General features: G+C 40.3%; 1 protein-coding gene across 1 annotated transcript in view; it reads left to right on the plus strand.

Annotated features, from left to right (window-relative positions):
* Positions 1-22,888, plus strand: part of pcdh11 (protocadherin 11) — a 760,567-nt gene that overhangs the window by 446,544 nt on the left and 291,135 nt on the right. Inside the window, exon 3 of the mRNA XM_087992145.1 lies at positions 13,902-14,097. Coding sequence (XP_087848271.1) covers positions 13,902-14,097 — 196 coding nt within the window. The remainder of the gene's footprint in view (positions 1-13,901; positions 14,098-22,888) is intronic.

The following is a 22,888-nucleotide window of genomic DNA, read 5'->3' on the forward strand; positions in this document are numbered from 1 at the left end:
ACCTGGATGGTTAATTTGGACCAGACTGGCATGGTCCGGTGTCGTGGAATCCTGGGCTGGTCTTGGGTAAGAGGATGCCCCAGCTCTGCCCCATCCTGACCAGCAAGACCTTCAAGTCCCGGCAAGCTAAGTGAGGTGTCCATTTCCCTCTGGCATGTCCAGGGCAAATATATGAACTGTGCAGCTCTGATGGTGCTTGTCCAGGTGCACAACTGACTTTTAAAACTGGCTGCTGATGCTAGAGCGAATTGTTCTGAGAAAACTGCATGGGGAAGTGGGATAGGTAATTTCAGGTGGGTTTGTTAAGATACGATTAGGAAGCTTGCTAGGCCTCATGGCGAATGATCCTCCAAAAAAATTGATACAATTTGCACTTCGCCAAAATAATGTAAGATTCAGCCCATTACACAATACAAGTTTAATACTTGCAAATTTCAGAGCTAGGACTTGGATCTTAACTGCAGATAACAATGTAGGTTTGTACATTAATAGCTTAGATGAGTAAGGTATATTGAAGACTTCAGTAAGTAAGTATTCCTTCTAAATAGCTTGAACGTGATACATTGATAGGTAAGTTGTCATTTCTAGGGATCGAGAAAAGAAAAAGTTAAGTTTTGAACTCTGGACCTGTTATAATGCTGTTGGTTTTTACCTACCTTTTTCTTCCTTTTAACTCCTGGCTCATTGGAGCATGCTCTATTAGACCAGCCTCTCAGCTTCCTCTCCTACCCTAACCTGCCTATCTCATATAACCAGACAACTGTCTCCTATATCTACTTTATTTATTTTGCTCTCTCATTTTACTCCTTTTTGTTTTGTCCAGTGTAACTTCTATCATTAAGCGTTTCCTGTTCAGCATCAAATCATTCAGTGTGTCTGATCATTATGTTCTCCCTTCAACACTTCCCTCTAGTCGTGGGCTCTCCTCCTTTCAAATGCTGCTCATCTGTAATATTTTGTAACATTTCCCATTCTGGACAAGAGTTCATTCTCAAAATCTGGACTTGGTTCTAGTTGGCCATGTTGCTTGACGTTTTGAGAATTTCCCTAATTTGCTGCTTTCATTCTGATTTCCATTCATTACAGTAGTTTTGCCTTTGGCTAATGATTAAGACTTAAGAATTAAAAGGATGGTGGATAAAAGTACATACTTGACTTTGTCTGCCCAGCATGGTTATTTCTGAAGAGTCTATCATACAGCAATGGATTTTGCTCTACTAAGCTATTTTATCAGGCTAGACAGGACACGTCACACAAGTTTCCAATTATACATTCAGGTTTTGAATTAATAACAATAAAACAATTAACTTTTCTCTGGAAAATTGAAGACGAAGGGGTGACCTGTTTGATAGGTTTACCATGAAGAAGATACTTCAACATTTGGGGTTAGGCCAATACAAAATGCCATGAATAGAAGATAGTCACTAATAAACCCAATGGAGAATTCAGGGGAGAGGGTTTATAGTCAGTCTGTTCAGAGATGTTATTACACAGATCTGGAGCAGATGGGATTTGAACCCAAGACTTGCAGCTCAGCAGTAGAGCCTCTACCACTGCACTACAACTTGTTTTCCAACAGGGTAGTGAGAATCCTGAACTCAATACCACAAGAAGAGGTTGAGACATAAATGTATTTTAAGGTTCAGTAGGTGAACATGAGGGAAAAAAGGACTAGAAAGATATGCTGATGGGGTAACATTGCAAGAAGCTCATTTGGAGCAAAGCAACAGGTTCTATGCAATTCTGTGTATTGTTAGCACAGGGTGAATTCACACTTATACTATGCTACCTTTGAAAATGCATGTCCTTGGACCTTCCGCAGCTGCTGAGATGTTAGTTGCTGGCACAGCAAAATACCAAAAGTATTTAATTGACCACATTACAGAATGGATCCAGCTTAAATGAGATGACTCTCTGACTCATCTAATGTCTTTCTCTACCTTCTCCTCATAGCTCTGCATATTCTTCCTATTTAGATAATAATCCAATTTACTCTTGAATGATTCAGTTGAACCTATTTCTTCAACATTTTTGGGCAGTGCATTCCAAATCCTAAACATTTACTACTTGAAAATGTTTTCTTTATGTTGTAATGCTTATTTTGCTAAATATATTTAAAGTTGTATCTTCTTCTTAATGCTTCCTTCAGACAGTTTCTGTCTATCTACTCTATTCAGATCCTTTAATACTTTAAATACCACCTCCCAACTTTTCTTCTCCAAGAAAAAGAGTACCAACTTCTCCAATCTATCTATGTAAGAAAAGTTCCTCATTCCTGGAACCATTAATGAGATACACTCTATTCTAATACCTTCACTTCCTTCCTAATTAATCACATCTGGAAGTAGATGTAATATCATTGAGGCTGAATCAATCTTCTACATATGTTTAACATAACTTTCTTTGTTTCATCTATCACTTTACTCTCCTATTTCATCCATCCATCTACATCATTTAGAAGTTCTACACTATCATCCTCGTGGCTCACAATATTTACAAAACTTTTAAAATTCTACAAATTTTGAAATTTCCTGTACACCAAGGTCTATATAACTAATTCTAACAAAATCATTAATATATAAAAAGATGGTCTCATACCTAGCCTAGGAATTCCAATATAGACTTCACCCCAGTCTGAAAAATATTCATGATAACTACTTTGTTTGTCCTGCATTAGGTCATTTAACATTTCAGCCATGCCCACTGATTCCATAAATAAATCTCACTTTTGGACCCTGATCAGCTCACCCCTCCTTTCACCATTGTTTTTGTCTCGACTATTGATTTCCCTTTTATGCTAGCTGCCAGTCTCTTTTCATGTTCACCTATTGATTTTCATATCTGCTTTTCTTCAGTTCCTCCCTGGTTTTCAGATGTATATTCTACCTGACATTTGTCAAAAGAACACTTTTTCTTCATCATCATCATCCCAGTGTGTTGTTTGGTCATTCAGGGAGTGCTGCCTTTCCTTTAATAGAAATATATCTTGACTGTGTCCAAACTACCTCTTCTGCAGAAGAATCCATTTTTCATTTACTTAGTGTAAATGTGTCAGAATGGAATCTATTATCAAACATAAGAAAAATCAACAGTGGTTAGAATATGAGAAAACTCCAGGCATGATTCTACGGGGATTCTCACATTCCACAAACAACAGTGAAAAATGCTACTGAGGATTTCCAGTGCTGTTGTGGATCAGAGATCCATTAATTAGGTTGCTTGCATATGATTTTTGTTTTAATGTTCTCTTTAAATTGAGTTGAAGAGTCTCATCAAGAGAATTTTTTTAAACTATTCATGACCCAGTATCCCCTTAACTTGCTTTTTTTTAATAGAAAGTGCTGGAGGAACTCATCAGATCTGGCAGCATCTGTGGAGAGAAAGTCAGAGTGAATGTTTTGAGTCCAATATGACTCTTATTCAGAACTGCATTCCCTGTTCCAAAGAAGCGCCTTCTTAGACTCGATGTTTGCTCTGTTTCTGTCTCCACTGATGCTGGCAGACCTGTTGGGTTTTTCCAACATATTCTGTTTTAATTTCAGATATTTGCACATCTGCTTTATTTTGCTTTTATTTTATTATTTTTAAACTTCATTTATAGGTGCCTTAATTTGAAATGTGTTGGGTTGGAGCAGCTGACGGGCCTTGCTTTATCACTGTGCATCTTTCAGCACACTATTTTAGAACATAGAACAGTATAGCATAGTAAAGGCCCTTCAGCTCTAGTTGTTGTGCTGGCCTTTTATCCTACTCTAAGATCAGACAAACCTATATACCCTTCATTGTACTAACTTCCATCTGCCTATCCAAGAATTGTTTAAATGTCTTTAATGTATCTGACTCAACTACCACTGGTGGCAATGCATCCCACCCACCCACCACTCTCTGAGTAAAGATCCTAACTCTGACATCTCCTCTAAACCTTCCTCCAATTACCTTAAAATTATGTGTCCTCATGGTAGACATTTCTGCCATGTTTTGGGAGTTCTTTCACTTTTAGAAGAATGTGGAAGGTCAAGTTACTTCTGTTGCAGGGCATAGCAAGGTTTGAAATGGCAAATGAGAAGACTAGCTGAAGTCAGATTCAGAAATGCCAAACTTAGGTTTTAAATTTTGTTCACAGGAAAAGAAAGGATGAGGGAGAGGTGGGGTGGTCCAGAACTTTCAGACTTAGGAGGTAACTGAATATGAACAGTGGACAGTGCATGATATTGACAGTCAATCACCACAAGTAAAAAGGAAATTGAAGTCTTTTGCAATTTTGGCTGCAATGTTAGATTTGGGCTATATTTAACCAACAGGACCTGTTTTCAATATGAGACGAAAGATTGTCTGTTCTGATAATCATTATATTGAATGTGTTTATTCCATGGCGCTATGTTATAAAATACAACACATGCAGCTGTAATGAATGAATAATTGTGTGTACTATATTATTTACAACATATCAATGCCATTTTGGGTTTTTTTTGCCGACACTTGTAAAGGAAGTCATGATATCCAATAAGCAATGAGCCTTTAGTTTGCTGACCTTCACATCAAAATGAATAAGATAATTCAAGTTGTGATTTGATTTGAAGGGCAATAGAATATTTCTGTTGAATACTTTGTAATTACTGTTTCTGTTGAATCGTTCTCCTTTTACACTGCATTTCCAACAATCACTCAACAGACGTGGAATTATTAAACCCATTTTCAAATCTTTTGATTTGATTTCTTTTGGGAAAAACTGCACACAAAATATGACCTTTGCAGTCATTGCTTGACAACAGAATTGTACCATTGCTAAATCATTTGAAAAGTACCAGAGGCATTCCTTGAGCACAATTCTTTTGTGGTTTCATAATTCTAAATAGCTTCAATCTCTAGTGAATTTTAAATACATGAGAGTGATACAGAAACATGATTCAAAATTACTTTATTATGTGAGTTAAAAGGTACCAGATTACTTTCTGGCTTTAACTAGGTGAACACTATTAGCAAGTTTAAAGAGATGGAACTGTTTGGGGTAGTGGTTGACACATTAGTGGATCATTTGCAGATCTAACAGTGGTCTCAGAAATTGGTGCTCTGAAACATTGCACCTGAGAGAGATAGAATACGAATATATAGCATGATTCCTCATTTAACGGGATCTTAACTACTTCCATGTGCATTAATCCCCAAAAAGAAGCCAACATTCTTTGGCAGTTCAGTCCATGTGGGCACTTTATCCTGGCTGAGTCAACAATAGTGAGAAATGATGAAAAGTAGGAAATGATCTTTCAAAAATTGTGCAACCTACAAAGTTTTTTTTTGAAATGAAATTTTGTACTTTTCCTTATTTTGGTGACTATCCATTGCCCCAGTTTTCCAATGCCCTGAAACTTGTTAAAAACAATGACTGCAGATGCTGGAAACCAGATTCTGGATTAGTGGTGCTGGAAGAGCACAGCAGCTCAGGCAGCATCCAGCAGAGATGGGAGGTGCCATCAGAAACCTGTGGAATCAGGAACGGACTCGAACGGAATTTTCCAGAATTGAAGATTCCACTAGACAATTTCTCTAATTCTGGAACCCTCCAAATGCTTTGATTTTAAATTGGGTGATTTCAAGGGTTCCAATGAAATCAAGTTAGTAGGTACTTAGGAAAGTTTATTCTATTAATTCCAACGTCTAAGCCCTGAGCCACTATTCTATACTTCTAACAAACCCCCAACCACGCCTCCCTCCAGAACCTTTTCAGCCAGTCAAGAGATCAACCCAGCAAATCTGCTTTATATCTGAGACCAAGTATAACTGCTCCAATCCAACACCCAGTGTACTTGGCCCTGACACCCAGTGTACCCATTCCAGACCCAGATCGGACATCCAGTGTAACTGCTTCAACCTAATACAACGTCTAACTGTACAGACCCAATCCCTACTTCCTCCATTTCAGACCTGACCCCATCAACATTCTTCCACTCCACACCCATGCCCCCTTCCTCCAAGAGCAAACACTTTTCCCAAACCTGTCTCCATACCAGAATCCCCTTCCTTTCTGCTACCCTAGTTACTCTACTTGTTACCCCATGCTCTCCACTCCGATCTAACATGCCCTCATATCTCTTCCTTAGGTCTGCTGACCCTTTCCCCTTCGATGCACCCAACTGCCCATGCTCTAGCATCAAGCCTCCTTCACTCAGCACTGGACATGCTACCCCCACAGTGGATTTATACCCCTGTGAGACAGCAATATGACGTATCTTCCTCTGGTTCTGCACTGTAGAATTATTTGTTGAAATGGAAGTATGGCTCCACGTTTCTCTGGGTGCCCTGATCAGAAATGCAGAGCTCCTTCCTTTCAATAAGAAGGTAGAGGCAGATGGGCAATCCACTTCTCAGAAAAAAAAATGATGTATTGTTGTATAATCATTGACAATGGCAAATTAAATGGCTTATTTTTGGTTAGTGACGTAACCATGCAAGATAATAGGGAGCATAACATCCATTATGGATAAGTTATAAAAATGTATGAAAAAGAGACACTAAGAGCATTTAATGTGTTGATGAGGTGGACCCAGCTTGCTTTTGTTTGTCTTATTCGAGAGTGTATTGCTGGGAAAGCATAGCAGGTCAGGCAGCACCTGAGGAGCAGGAGAATCAATGTTTCAGGCATAAGCCCTTCATCAGGAATGAGGCTTGTCAGACCCCTCCCATTTATCTCTCAGCCGCGGCCCACAAGCCTCATTCCTGATGAAGGGCTTATGCCCGAAACATCGATTCTTCTGCTCCTCGGATGTTGCCTGACCTGTTGTTCTTTCCCAGCAACACATTCTTGGCTTTGATCTCCAGCATCTGCGGTCTTCACTTTCTCCTTTGTTTATCCTATTGAATCTTTAGAGAGGTGACAATTAAAGCAGAATCAGGAGTGTATTAGGATTTTAGCAATATGGGACGAAAGAGCTTCGAGCCTTCACTATCACAAAGGACAATATATTTGACAAACTAATGGGAATAAATGCAGTTCAATCATCAGGACTTGATGCTTGCATCCATGGGTTTTAAAGGGCATGCTTCAGTAGAGGCATTAATGGGAAACAGTACAGAGATCATTGAATTGCAGGAAAGTTCCAGTAGTTTGGAAAACTGCTAATGTGTTGTTGCTGTTCAAGAAGAGAACCAGATAGAAAACAGGAGATTCTTGTCTTATCAACCTCATATCTATTGTTGAGTTCATGATTAAGGAAGAAATAGAACATTTAAATGAATGGGTACAGTGTAATGTATCCACATTTTCTGATGAGAAGTGGGTGGGTGGATACATTGTGCTGAGGGCATGAGGAATCTGCAAGGAAATACAGATAGGTTGAATGCTTGGGCAAAACTGGACACATGCAGTTTAATGTCAAGATTGAAGTGGTGCTGGAAAAGGACAGCAGGTCAGGCAGATCCGAGGACTAGGTAAATTGACATTTCAGGCAAAAACCCTTCATCAGGAACCCTTCATCAATTTACCTGCTCCTCGGATGCTGCCTGACCTGCTGTGCTTCGCCAGCACTAATGTTGACTCTGATCGTCAGCATCTGCAGTACTCACGTTCGCCTTCATGCACATTAATGTAGGAAAGCATAAGGCCATGCACTTTGCTTGGAAGAATCAAAGGGAGATTATTATTTAAATGGCGAAAAAAACTTCAAAAAATGTGCAGCACACATATCTGGGTATTCCTGTGCACAAGATACAGTACTTGCAGCATGCAATTCAGAAGGCAAATAGACTTTCAGTCTTTATTGTGAGGACGTTGATTTTTAAAAATAGGGATATTTTATTTCAGCTGTGCAGGGTGTTGGGAAGGCAATTCTGCAGAACTGTGTACAGTTTTGTTCCATGCATTTAACAATGGATGTACTGGTATTGGAGGTAATTCAAAAGAAAGTTGTTAGACCGATTCCTGTGTTGAAGGATAGGCTTCTAAAGAATGACTCAACAGATTAGGCCTTTATTCGTTAGAGTTTGGAAAAGTAAGGGGTGATCTTTTCGAAGTTTACAAGGTTCTGAGAAAGCTTGACAGCATAGCTGTGAAGAATATGTTTTCCATTAGTATAGGAATATTGAACCAGGGATCATAGGAATAAGGAGGAAATCATTTAAAACTGAGATGGAAAATATTTTTTCTCCCAGAGGGTAGTAAATATTTGGACTTCTGTACCTCAGAGTTGCAGAGGTTAGATCAATGAAATAACTTAAAAAGGGAGAAAGTTTTTTTTGAATTATTGAAGAGTTGAGGGCCATGATGAGCTGGTATGAAAGAGGATTTGAGGCCTGGAACAGATCAGTCATGATCTTGTTGAATTGTAAGCAGGTTTGAGGATCTTGAGGCCAACCCCTACTCATGTTTCTGATGTTCCTGCATAAAATTTCAGAAGACTTTTGAGAAGGTTCTAAATGAGAGGTTGTTAACAAAACCAAGCATGAATGGAATTCTATGTATATTTTTGCCTTGCATTGGAAATTATTTCAGAAGCAGCAGGGCAGAGAGTGGGATACTGTGGTACAATGCGATGGCTATTTCTAAAGTTTCTGTTTGTTTGAGTCTCAACTTTTCATCATATTCAGTTATGACATGGACTAAGGAATGAAGAACCATATATTCAAATTTCTCCCCTTCATTGGAGTGATACAATGAAGAATGCATGATTGCTTTGTAGAACACCTTTATTGTATCTATAAAAATGACTCCAAGCTTTCAGTTGCCTGCCACTTCAACACAGCACTGTGTTCCCATGCCAATAATTCTGTCTCAGGCTTGTTGTGATGCTCCAGCCAAGCTCAGTGCAAGCTGGAGGAACAATATCTCATCTTCCACCTGGGTGCCCTACAGCTTTCAGGACTAAACATTGCATTTAATGATTTCGAGTGTGAACACCATGCTCCATGTTCGTTTGTCCTGTTCTGTGTGGTTGTCCACTCTCCAAACTTATCATCAGCAATCCATTTTATCAGAACTTTGCTCTCTCTCTCTCTCACACACAGTCTCTGTTTCTCGTACACTCTGTCTCTCGCATACACACTGTCACACACTCACATCTGTGTGTGTGACACACACACACACACACACACACACACACACACACACACACACACACACACACACACACACACACACACACAATCACACAAATACCACTATTTCCCCCCAAACCACCTTTGACGCCCATATTCTGTTTGGTATGAAGCTATTAGTGACAGGACGTAGTACAGATGGGAGAAATAAGTTCGAAAGATTCAGTAAATGTGTAAGACTATAGTAAATAGAGTTTAATTTGAGAGAATCTCCTGTGGGCACACAATAGATGTCATTGTCTAACTGGTAAGAAACAAAAAAAGAACGATAGAAGAGCAGGGATGAGGGATTCCAAACACAAAAACATACATGCGTCAAGACAGTAAAGCTTTTATAAAAAGAAATATTTGCATTTTCTAGCACTTTTCACAATCACCAGACATCTCACAGTAGTTTAAGACTGGTTTGGAGTTTTGGATTTGTAATCACTGTTGTAATGCAGAAGTTGTGGTATTTGGACACAAATTGTACCTTAGATTAAAATCTGGAAATGGCATCTCTGAAAAGTCATCTACAGGGCCTCCACTTTCCTGATTTCAAAAGGGAAAGGGCAGAAGCATGGGCAGAACTTCCATTGAGGCAAATTCCTGGTCAAACCTATGACCAACCTCAAATAACGAAAGCTTTGCTTGTTTTGATGGCCGTGTTATTTTCACAGTTGCCCATATACTACAGGTCTACTTTTGCTGTGTTCCAGTAAAATCGCCAAGGGGAGGAAAGGCCAGAAGTGTACTGACTTAAAAAGAAGTTGCTGTACAGACATGTGGAAATTGCAGAAGAGTAGAGTTCTAGGAAAGGTAACTGAACTTGGGTCCCTCTATGTCACAAATGAATATCACTATCTGTTTCCTGACAAGGGTGCAGCACTCCAAAAACTGGTACTTCTAAAGAAACCTGTTAGACTATAACCTGGTGTTGTGTGACTTTTAACAATTTCCAAACGGACACACTTAATAATGTGAGAATGCAGGATGGACTGTTTTTGAGTCTCAATATGTAGATCTTTCTGTGATACCTTGAATCAACTTTTAATATTCCTTATTTTGCATGTTGGTGGTCAATATATCAACAAATTTAGTTCAGAGTTCAGAAGAAACAAATTTGTGTCAACATATTAGTGTTTGTGTTTTGCTGAAACTTTATTCACTCCCATCAGCAGAATGAGGTTTAACGTGGAGTGAGTTTCCAATGGAACAGCCCCCAATGAGTTAACATCCTCCTCGACAGATACAGCTGGGAGCTGTGAAGAGTTTAACCAACTGGCCTTATTTCTGCTGGTCCAACTTTACACCCATTGTGAAAGAAAAAGATTACGTGTCATCCATCAGCAGGGATTGCCCATCCTTGGTTACCTGATAAGTCATGAAGAGCAATTTTTGGGATGATCCTGGAGAAGAATTGGAAGAGTAGCTGGGGCAGTAAAGCTATAGTTTATGTTGTCAGGACCCCACATAGCACTCCTCTTCCTCTATATCCCAGAAAGATAGTTTGTGTTCCCCTTCCACCCTACCAACCTTCGCATAAACCAAATTATCCGCTGACATTTCCATCACCTCCAACAGACCCCACCACCAGGAATATATTTCCCTCCCCACCCCTTTCCGCCTTCCACAAAGACCATTCCCTCCATGACTACCTGTTTAGGTCCACACCCCCCTACAACCCACCCTCCCATCCTGGCACTTTCCCCTGCCACCACAGGAACTGTAAAACCTGAGCCCACACCTCCTCCCTCACCTCTATTCAAGGCCCTAAAGGAGCCTTCCACATCCATCAAAGTTTTACTTGCACATCCACTAATATCATTTATTGTATCCGTTGCTCCCGATGCGGTCTCCTCTACATTGGGGAGACTGGGCGCCTCCTAGCAGAGCGCTTTAGGGAACATCTCCGGGACACCCGCACCAATCAACCACACGACCCCGTGGCCCAACATTTCAACTCCCCCTCCCACACTGCCAAGGACTTGGAGGTGCTGGGCCTCCTTCAACGCCGCTCCCTCACACCAGACGCCTGGAGGAAAAACGCCTCATCTTCCACCTCGGAACACTTCAACCCCAGGGCATCAATGTGGACTTCAACAGTTTCCTCATTTCCCCTTCCCCCACCTCATCCTAGTTCCAAACTTCCAGCTCAGCACTGTCCCCATGACTTGTCCAGACTTGTCCTACCTGCCTATCTTCTTTTCCACCTATCCACTCCACCCTCTCCTCCCTGACCTATCACCTTCATCCCCTCCCCCACTCACCCATTGTACTCTATGCTACTTTCTCCCCACCCCCACCCTCCTCTAACTTATCTCTCCATGCTTCAGACTCACTGCCTTTATTCCTGATGAAGGGCTTTTGCCCGAAACGTCGATTTCGAAGCTCCTTGGATGCTGCCTGAACTGCTGTGCTCTTCCAGCACCACTAATCCAGAATCTGGTTTCCAGCATCTGCAGTCATTGTTTTTACCATGTTGCCTTTAACTGCCTTGTTTCTTTGTTTTTCTTCCAAAATTAAGGTAGATTCCTTTACCTCATGCTTAAGATACAATACATCAGCTGAAGTAGATTGTGGCCAGTGGTGGTTACTTGATGTTAATTGTTTATCATAGGCATATAGACTGTATCACACATTGAAGGGAAATGTAGCACCACATGCAGCCATTTCTCCAAAGATCATTAAACCACAGGGGAGAAATTTGCTTGTGTGGTGCTATTTCTAATGATGCTATACAGACTTGCACCCATATCATTGATTATCTCTGGGGAATTAACTTAACTCGGGACAGGCAGCAGAGGAAAGTGGCCGAGCAGAGGCTGATAGCTAAGTTCGGTACCCATAGGGAGGGCCTCAACCGGGACCTTGGGTTCATGTCACATTACAGGTGATCACCATTGCACCACACACACACACACACACACTCTCACATACACAGGTACACACAGATGCGCACACAGACACCCACACACACCCTTATAGACACACACACTCCCACGTGCACCCCCTCACAGACTTAAGACACTCTGCACTCTCGACACACACACACACTTTCTTACACTCACAACCCCCACCCCAGACAGACAGACAGACACACACAGATAGACAAAGACCCACATGCACACATATATTTTGTGGGGTGAATTTGTACTTGCAAAGTTACATTGCACTTTGCTCAAAAACTGCATGCATTCATATAGAACTCTGAGCTCAAAAACTGCATGAATTTATGTAAAACTCTGTTACCTCACTTTTTAGATTAGAATCAATCTAAACATCAGGTCATAGACAGAGAACACAGGGGGCTAACACTAAACGGACTTGTCCTACCTGCCTATCTCCTTTTCCACCTATCCACTCCACCCTCTCCTCCCTGACCTATCACCTGCATCCCCTCCCCCACTCACCCATTGTACTCTATGCTACTTTCTCCCCACCCCCACCCTCCTCTAGCTTATCTCTCCACGCTTCAGGCTCACTGCCTTTATTCCTGATGAAGGGCTTTTGCCCGAAACGTCGATTTCGAAGCTTCTTGGATGCTGCCTGAACTGCTGTGCTTTTCCAGCACCACTAATCCAGAGCCTTCAACAAATTGTCTAGCTATCACCATTGTTAACAGCTAACCCGAGTATGCAACTTTTAAAAAAAGGTTTTGTGAATTACACATGAAAGAAATGAAACTATCACTGTATTCTAACAGCTGAAAGGTTTAATACACAATCAACTTTTCAATGTATAATTTCAGTTACATCACACTGCAAATTTTTGCTATAAATTCTGTGTTACGCTCGAGCCCTCCGCTATCACCTAATGAAGGAACGTCGCTCCGAAAGCTAGTGTGCTTCCAATTAAACCTGTTGGACTATAACCTGATGTTGTGTGATTTTTAACTTTGTAACTCTACCAGTGGTGCTATATGAATGGATTTTCCCCTCAAAGATCCATGGAGCACAATAGGAAGCCTTTCAGCCTGACCTGCCTACTTTGCTTTTGGAAGAACAATGCAATTAGTCTCGCACACCTGCCATTTCTTCAAAGTCCTGCAATTTACCTTACACTCTGGGGCATGATTGTGGAAAATGGAGAATACTTTCCAAATTACCATTTTTCTGAACAAATATTGTGTTTTAACCAAAATGGAAGCTAGTGAATATAATTAAAACAAATAAACAAGCTGTGTTTTCAAAAGTTTGTATTAATACATATGTAACTATGCACACAATTTAAAGTTGTTCATTTAAATCTTTTGATTAGCTTTCTTTAGAATGTGATCATTTCAAAAATATTTTTAAGCATCTCCAAGATAAGTAGGATATGACTTGGCCAATCCAACCCAGTCTTACAACTGTATTTGCTTTTCAAGTTAGCGAGCAAAGATAAAAGGCATCTGCGATAGCTTATTGGTAAGGGCCCATTACAGAATTGAGTCAATTAGATTTCCCAAGTTTAATTGGCAGTGCATACAAATGTAGCTGCTTTCAACTGATCAGAATACTCTAGGTAATGGAATGGAAACAGCTGATTATTATCAGGTAGCTGCTGTTGGAAACTTTGTTTTGTGGTAACTGGGGAGATCCAAACTCGGCTCAGCTGTGACGTCCTTCATGCCTGGATGGCCTATGAACATTCAATATTTACATAGGAAGCATGGCTGCTTGAACTAGGAGTATTAACAATGCTTGAAGCCAGCAAAAATTAGTGCCTTCAAAACGGCTGGTGAGGTAATTAGAGGAAACAAACAAAAATAGAATTTCGAGCTTTAAAACAAAAGTGACTTATCTCTTAGAAGGTGACAAAATAATAAGTGTGCTTCTTTCCTTCTCTTCCAGTCACAACGAAGGGTCACGTTCCACCTTCCTGATGGCTCTCAGGAAAGTTGCAGCGATAGTGGCTTGGGTGACCATGAACCCAACAGCAGTGCCAGCACATCACACCCTCTGCCCCTTGGCTTCCCACAGGAGGAATACTATGAGCAAACATCCCCTAGCAGGACTGAAGGTGATGGCAACTCAGACCCCGAATCCAGTAAGTGATTTCCTGTGTTTGAGGCAAATTACCTGAAGTAATTATATGCCCTAATTGAACAGTATTAGAAGTAGCTCTGACCCACATAGCTAACTGCACAGATACAGAACTACTGAATAATTTGTTAAAGGAGTTGACAATATGACAACAGTAGAATAGGCTGGTAATTTGAAATAATTTGTTACAGGAGTATGATGGTTATAGATACGTTTTAATTAATCATGAATAGTAGTTAGCAATTGTCTGCAGACACTTACAGGTCTGAAAAATATGCAACAGGGGCTGACTGACCTATATTTCAATTTGCACCACTATTTTAGAATCATAGAGTTATGAAACACAGCTGGAAACTAGAGTCCCCTTGTGTCTATACTAGCTATTTAAAAAGTTACCCAGTCAATTTGACTGCCCTTGCTCTTTGCCGGGTCTCTGAAAATTTGTTATTTTTGTCTTTTTTTAAAATCAACCTGCAGCATTGAATTGAATATAGTTTTATTAACCCTCTCACACTTCCCATATATTTGTGTCTGTGGCAACCTAAATAATAGCCTACCTATAGAACAAACTTTCCGCAGTCTTCACGTTAGAGTTTTAACATTACAAAGTTAGTTTGTCATCCACAGCTATATTTCCCACTTCTTTATTCCGCTCTTTCTCATTCTGGCCAGTACAGGTAGTTCTTCTATAACATGATGGTTGTGTTCTTGTATAGAAAAATTGCGCTTTGGAAATAACGCTTAAAGTGTTGGTGATGTAATTGCATTACAGCGAACACACGTTTTAAAAGTTGTTGTTTTAGGAACAACATCCCCAAATTGTCAATTGTGTTACAGCGAATTTGCGTTCATGAAATGTACGTTATAGCACAATGACCTGCATAGATACATTGCCCTTCTTCCACACTGCTGAGATATGTAAGTGACATCTCCTGATTACAATCTTCCCTCTGCTGATTTTCCATCTCTTCCTGTTTCTACCTTGCCTCTCGTTTTCACTGAACAGTAGGAATTTGAACTGAATCGGAGAGGAGGAAGCATAACTTTTTAAATAACATGACCCTGGAGGCCAAGTGTGGTTGTAACAGCATCTCTTTTAGGGAAATTGATATGACAAGTAGTAGGAAAGGACCTATGTGTATGGAATCCTTTTATCCCAACACATCCACCCTTTTTACTTTTATCTAATCCAAAGGGAAAACTATTTCCTTGTACCCAAACAGCACACATTAACTATACTTATATTGGTTTCTCCTTGTTCACCATTATTAAATGATTTGAAATTACTGATATGAAGTTAATGCAAATTCCAAAATCGATAGCTTCAAGATAGTTGCTGTCAAATCAATAATGAACCAGTCAGTTAAATGAGAAAATAATTTAATGTGAAACTGCATAAGGAAATAAAGGGCCACTTTCATGACTGAATTGTAATTATTTTATTTTTTGCAAGTGGGAGAGAATTTTCTCAGGAAATGTTCCCAGAATTTTATACAACAGTAGAGTTGAAGCTCAATATGTATTGATAATACACAATTTGGTGCTGAGTCCTCCCTGATCAGGGCAATCTCAAGCTTGAGCACTGGGCTCTGCTGAATTTAATTGATTTGTTCCAAGGTAGCAGTGAGTGTACTACAGGCTTCAGTATCTTGAGGCTACTGGAGGGAGAAACAAGCTAGGTTTCCTGCTTCTCTTAATCACTGTACAACGGCTCGATGGAGAAGTGATTGTTTGTGTGAATGTGAAGGAAATGAAATTCCTGTCTTCACAAATATATGAAAATAATCTTTTATCATGCAAGTTGGCAAAGGCAACAATTTCCTTTCCCAGATGAGATCAGAATTAGGATTTCTTTATTTCCTCAACATTTACTGTCCAGATTCACACATGAGAACCAGCCTCGGAGGCGAAATCATGTAGTTGTGTAATCCTTGTATAAATGTCACTGTCAATTCACAAAGAATAGAGGTGAAATGGCCAGAAAACTGGAGAAAAAAAGAGTGTTGCCACGGATAACACACTCTTGTTTAAAGTACGTGATGCTGATCATTTGTCTGTGGCAGACAACTGATCCTTAGCTTCTCCACTGTTTGATTTTATTTTCTATAATAATATGGGAAGTTCTTTATAACATCTATCTCATTCTAACATCCATGATCTTTAATCAAAGCACTGTATGTGTTGTATAGGAGGACAGGACCTTTAAACAAACTTGCTTTCCACTGTGACCAGACTTCCACCTATTTGTGAATGAAAACTCCACAGTATCACTGGATGTCATGAACCCTTTCATGATCACTGACCACTTCACCAGTTTCTGCCCTTGAATGTCTATGATCTCATGCCACCTCACAATCTCCAAACAGCAGGAAACCCAGAACAAACCTTTTATTAGCTGGCACCTGTGGGACCAGGTGTGTGCTGGTTGATCAAATCTTTCAGATAATCATGAGGTACGCATAACTGTAGTAAATCCTGACCAAGTAAAGCTTCAAGACCACAACCCCCCTCAAAAAATATAAATGTATAAACATCAACACACCTCATAAAATCGATATAAAAACACACAGTAAATAATAGAAATGTAATTCAGGAGATATACACATCACTGTTATCCATTATTTACAACTTAAATACTCAGACATCACAGCAGATCATGATATTTGAGATAAATAATTTTTCCTGGTTAACAAGGTGCCAGTTAAAACAATGTTTGCTGTACCTGGTCCAAATTGGCAATCAGTGCTAGGGTGTTACTGCCTGACAGGGAACCAAGCCTTTCCATTGGGAGATTCCTGGGTGGAAAACTTGTTTTGATGAAAAAAACATACACTCACAGTCATCCATCACAGAAGAGGCCCTTCAGACCATCGAGTCTGGGCCTACCTATCTATTCTCATTCAATGGATTGAAAACACCACACCGTTCATTGGTCTAGGGGACCTCACTAATGCAGGCATATTTGTGAAATCGTAACCAGTAAGTATCCAGCTAAAATATCCAGTACCAAGGAAGGGGCTACCCTGCCAAAAGTCCAACAAGAACATTCCTGATCATGCTGTATAAAATGCATGTCCTCAGATATTTGCATATATCAGGGTTTAGGGAATCTGCATTGATGGGAAAAAATCAAATTATCTCTCGTTGTGCCAATATTGCATGATAACAGTACAAATCCACCACATACAAGAAGTTAGCTCACCACATCTTCTTGAGGGAAATTAGGGATAGATGATGAACGCCATGTGAAAAGTTATCAATTTTAATAAAAACACTCACTGAGCAACAGAAGGTAAAACAACAGAGGAAGTTTCTGTTTTGACTACGATGCCCATGTTGTCTCTTTTTTCGTACAATGCAAGAATAATCCCACCAGCCTGTTTACTTCCTATACCCCTATGTGGTTACATCAAACATTTACTAAAAAAAAATTAGATTTACATTTTCTTTCCCTACTCAGAAATTACACACTGCAAGCCATTTAACATTAAAACCATTCTGTGTGTGTTTCCATGAAGTGAAAAGTAAAAAGGGTCTAACTTTTTTTTGAGAGCTACTGTTAAGATTTCCAAATGGCAACTTTTTGATTTTTAGGGGTTAGTTTTTGGTTTACAGGAGCTCACTTTTCAGTCTCATTAAGACCATAAGACATAGGAGTAGAAGTAAGGCCATTCAACCCATTGAGTCCACTCCGCCATTTAATCATGACTGATAGGCGTTTCAACTCCACTTACGAGCACTCTCCCCATAGCCCTTAATTCCTCGCAAGATTAAGAATTTATCAATCTCTGCCTTGAAGACATTTAATGTCCCAGCCTCCACTGCGCTCCTTAGCAGTGAATTCCACAGGCCCACCACTTTTCTGGCTGAAGAAATGTCTCATTTCCATTCTATATTGACCCCCTCTAATTCTAAGGCTGTGCCCACGGGTCCTAGTCTCCCCGTCTAATGGAAACAACTTCCCAACATCCACCCTTTCTAAGCCATGCACTAAATTGTAAGTTTCTATTAGATCTCCCTCAACCTTTTAAACTCTAATGAATACAATTGCAGGATCCTCAGCTGTTCATTGTATGTTAGGCCTACCATTCCAGGGATCATCCGTGTGAATCTCCACTGGACATGCTCCAATACCAGTATGTCCTTCCTGAGGTGTGGGGCCCAAAATTGGACACAGTATTCCACATAGAGCTGAACTAGAGCTTTAGAAAGTCTCAGAAGCACATTGCTGCTTTTATATTCCAACACTCTTGAGATAAATGACAGCATTACATTCGCTTTCCTAATTACAGACTCAACTACAAGTTAACCTTTAGAGAATCCTGAACTAGCACTCCCAGATCCCTTTGTAATTTGGCTTTATGAATTTTCTCACCGTTTAGAAAATAGTCCATGCCTGTATTCTTTTTTCCAAAGTGCAAGACCGAGCATTTGCTCACGTTGAATTTCATCAGCTATTTCCTGGATCACTCTCCTAAACTGTCTAAATCTTTCTCCAGCCTCCCCACCTTCTCAATACCACCTGCCTGTCTACCTAACTTCATATCATGGGCAAACATCACCAGAATGCCCAGTCCCTTCATCCAGATCATTAATATGCAAAGTGAACAGCTGCAGCCCCATCACTGAACCCTGAGGGACACACCTGTCACTAGCTGCCATTCCAATAAAGAACATTTTATCTCAACTTTCTATGTTCTGTCAGACAGACAATCCTCAATCCATGCCAGTAGCTCAGCTCGAACACCATGGGCCCTCACTTTACTCAACAGCCTCCTGTGAGGCACCTTATCAAAGGCCCTTTTGAAGTTGAGATAGATAGCATCCACTGGGTGTCCCTGGTCTAACGTACTTGTTACCTCTTCAAAGAATTCTAACAGGTTTGTCAGGCACAACCTTCCCTTACTAAATCCATGCTGACTTGTTCTAATCCAATCCTGCACTTTCAAGAATTTAGAAATCTCATCCTTAACTATGGATTCTAGAACTTTACCAACAACCGAGGTTAGGCTAATCGGCCTACAATTTTCCATCTTTTGCCTTGATCCTTTCTTGAACAATGGGGTTATAACAATGATTTTCCAATCATCTAGGACTTTCCCTGACTCCAGTGATTTTTGAAAGATCACAACCAACACCTCCGTTATTTCCTCAGCCACCTCCCTCAGAACTCTACGATGTTGTCCACTGGGGCCAGGAGATTTATCAATTTTTAGACCTTTTAGCTTTTCTCTTTTGTAATGGCTACCATACTCAACTCTGCCCCCTGACTCTCCTTAATTGTTGGGATATTACTCATGTCTTCCACTGTGATGACCGATGCAAAGTATTAATTAAGTTCTTAAGCTATTTCCTCATCTCCCAGCACTAGCCTTCTAGCATCAGTTTGGAGCAGCCTAATGTCTACTTTTGCCTCTCGTTTGTTTCTTATGTATTCAAAGAAACTTTTACTATCATTTATAATATTACTGACCAGCCTACCTTCATATTTTATCCTCCCTTTCCTTATTGCTCTCTTTGTTATCCTCAGTTTGTTTTTGTAGCCTTCCCAATCTTCTGATTTCCTAATGCCCTTAGCCACTTTATAGGCTCTCTCTTTCTCTTTGAGACATTTCCTGACTTCGTTTGTCAGCCATGGCTGTCTAATTCCACCACCCCCACCCCCCTGGATAATCTTTCTTTTCTTTGGGATAAACTTCTGTCCTGTGTCCTCAATTACACCCAGAAACTCTTGCCATTGTTGCACTACTGTCTTCTCTGCTAGGCTCTGCTTCAGTTGATGTTCACCAGTTCCTCTTTCATGCCCCTGTAATTACCTTTATTTTAACTGTAACACCATTACATCTGATTTGCCTTCTCTCTTTCAAACTGCAGACTGAACTCTACCATATTATGATCACTGCCTCCTAAGTGTTCCCTGACTTTAAGATCTTTTGTAAAGTCTAGCTCATTACATAGCACTAAGTCCAGAATGGCCTGCTCCCTTGTGGGCTCCATCCACAAGCTGTTCCAAAATGCCACCCTGTAAGTTTTGCATGAATTCCCTTTCTTTAGATCCACTGGCAACATTATTCATCCAGTTCACCTGCATATTGAAGTCCCCCATGATCACCGTGACCTTGCCTTTCTGAGATGCCCTATCTATTTCCCAGTACATTTTGCGCCCCTGGTCCTGACCACTGTTGGGAGATCTGTACATAAGACCCATTGTGTTTTTTTTTACTTTGTGGTTCCTCACCTCCACCACACAGATTCCACATCATCTGACCCTCTGTCATTCAGTGCCATAGATTTAATTCCATTCTTAACTAACAAGGCAACCCTGCCCCCCTCTGCCCACCTCCCTGTCTTTTTGATAAGTTGTATACATCGACTTGAATAGCAATCACTTGCCTTCCCAACAGATTCCCTCTCCTGACCTCACTTCCACCCAGCTCCTGCCACTCTCTGCTGTAAAAAAAAAGGAGAGCAGCAGGAGTTGCCTCCTTCATGAGATGATGCAGTCACTTAGTAACAATACCTTTTTGTATTTGTGTTGGGAATTGAACATACTGGAAACAGTACTAGGAGAATTTGTGCTTATCCCCAATAACCATCACTACTCCGTTTAACTTAAAGCCACAGCACAGAAAACAATGCATTGATCTCCTAACACAAGAAAGCAGACATACATTAGCAACAAAGGCATCTTTAAACAACAACATTGACAAACAAATACATAAGTGACACAAAAAATGCTTTCAACATACTGGCTAGTTTGCAGCAAGATTTTTGTATGCTTGTCTACAAAACCTCCACTAAACCTCAAGTAATTGTATGTATGTTTTGGAGGTGCTGGTGTTGGACTGGGGTATATAAAGTTAAAAATCACACAGCACCAGGTTATAGTCCAACAGGTTTAATTGGAAGCACACTAGCTTTCTGATGAAGGAGCAGCGCTCCGAAAGCTAGTTGTATGTAAGCAGCTTTGAGACGTGAATGCATACAAATGCAAATATTTACAAAACAGAACAATTTAATATTAAATTATACAATTGATGCACTGTTCTTCATGTTGTATCCATTACATTTTTCTCCCAATAAGTAGTCCCTGAGCTTCTGCAATTTTAAGCATGAGACTTTGCATTAATTCGCACAGATCTTGTTACCTCAGTTTTCCTGTTTCCAGTTGGCTGACTTTTCTTCTGAAATTTTAAAAATCTTTTTCTATCCTTTGCAGCAGGCTCTCATTCGTCACACCTTTTCCATCTGCAAATCCCTTCTACTCTTAGTGGATTCTCTGTCACTTCTCAGCTCCTGTCCCCTCCCAACTGAAATTTTCAGACTGCACTCTTGTTTCCAGTCTCTCTGTCCCCTTTGCAGTCCTTCTGTCTCCTTTGCAGCTCCTCTCCATCCTACATCAGATCCCCATCAGTTCCCAAGCAGCATCCCTTAGCCTGATTGCATGGGTCTCCGGCCCCAGCCTCACGCTTTGCATCTTAGTCCCACTGACCTGGGTCCTTAGCCTGGCAGTCTTACTTCTCTTCACACCCACCATTCCCTGGCCTTGCCAACTGCTACCATTAAACCCACTGCACCAATGGCAGACTGCTTCTTTCCCATATTTGCTGCTCATGATAAGCTCATGATGAGATATTGGCAACAGGTGTGAGAGAGAACCAGCCTGGGATTGGTGGAGAAGCTTCCTACCATTTCTTTCCATTCTCGTCATGGGGAGGGGGGGTGACTTTTCTCCAGTCACCCCATGAATGAGTTGTTCATTCATTTTGGCAGTGTAATGCCATTCTGCTCCCTGTGTATTTTGAATGTTACAATGAATTCTAGTTCAAGTAATTCAAATAATGTTTAGACATGAAACAAATAGTAAGTACTTCAAAGCAAAATACTTTAGATGTTAGAAAATGTTGGAACAACCCAACAGATTAGACAAGCACTGGCAGGAGCACATGTGAAATGTCATCAAGCATAAACAGCTATTTAATTGCACTCTCTGGAAACTCTGCCTGACCATTTAATATTTCCAGTATTTTCAATTTGTTTTGAAAATTGCGATTTCAAGGAACCTTTTCCTCTGGCATCGGAAAACTTTCTCTGCGGTTATGTAGGCCAGTTCCAAACTGGAATGGGCTTAAAAATATGTTTGGCCAAAATTTTGAAGATTGTGTTTGGTAACAAGTCCAAAACCTAGTAATATTGCCACTTTGGTTGTTTCATTTGGAAGAAATATCTTTGATTTCTATAGTCCCAGTCAGACTCTAGTGTGTCGGAATCAATTCAATACTTTTTAAAAGTGTCAGCATTGTTGCAATCTGGAGAAACATGGCAGCCAATTCACACATGGCAGAGGCTCTAGATAATCTGTTTCTTTGCTGAAGTTTGCTGAAAGCAAAATAAATGTTCATTAAGCCATTTAACTAATTTCTGATGTCAATTTACTGTTGAAATGTGAGAAATTCTACAGCAAGATTGGCCCTACCAATTTCTCATCACCCCATGAAGCGCTTCACACTCGTGTTGTAACATGTTTGCTTTAACCCACGCCATCAGCAAGAATTGGTCACATTTACAAAACACATTTCATTCCAACAGCAGAGAGAGACAGGGACGCAATCTTCTGGTTGGGAATTCAGTAACGTTTTCTGATAACCCAGTAGTTCTATCTTGAAATTCCATTTATTCTTTTTTTCGCAATCGGTGTACCTTTGTTCCTTTTCCCTTCAATAGGGAAGGTGCAATCATCATCTGTTATGTGATTACTTTCAGTGCATTTGTGTGATTAGTTAACAGGAAATCTA

Source organism: Chiloscyllium plagiosum, unplaced genomic scaffold (assembly GCF_037043375.1).
Source record: "Chiloscyllium plagiosum isolate Xiang-an unplaced genomic scaffold, Cpla_swu_hap1 HiC_scaffold_11, whole genome shotgun sequence".
Taxonomy (NCBI): Eukaryota; Metazoa; Chordata; class Chondrichthyes; order Orectolobiformes; family Hemiscylliidae; genus Chiloscyllium; species Chiloscyllium plagiosum.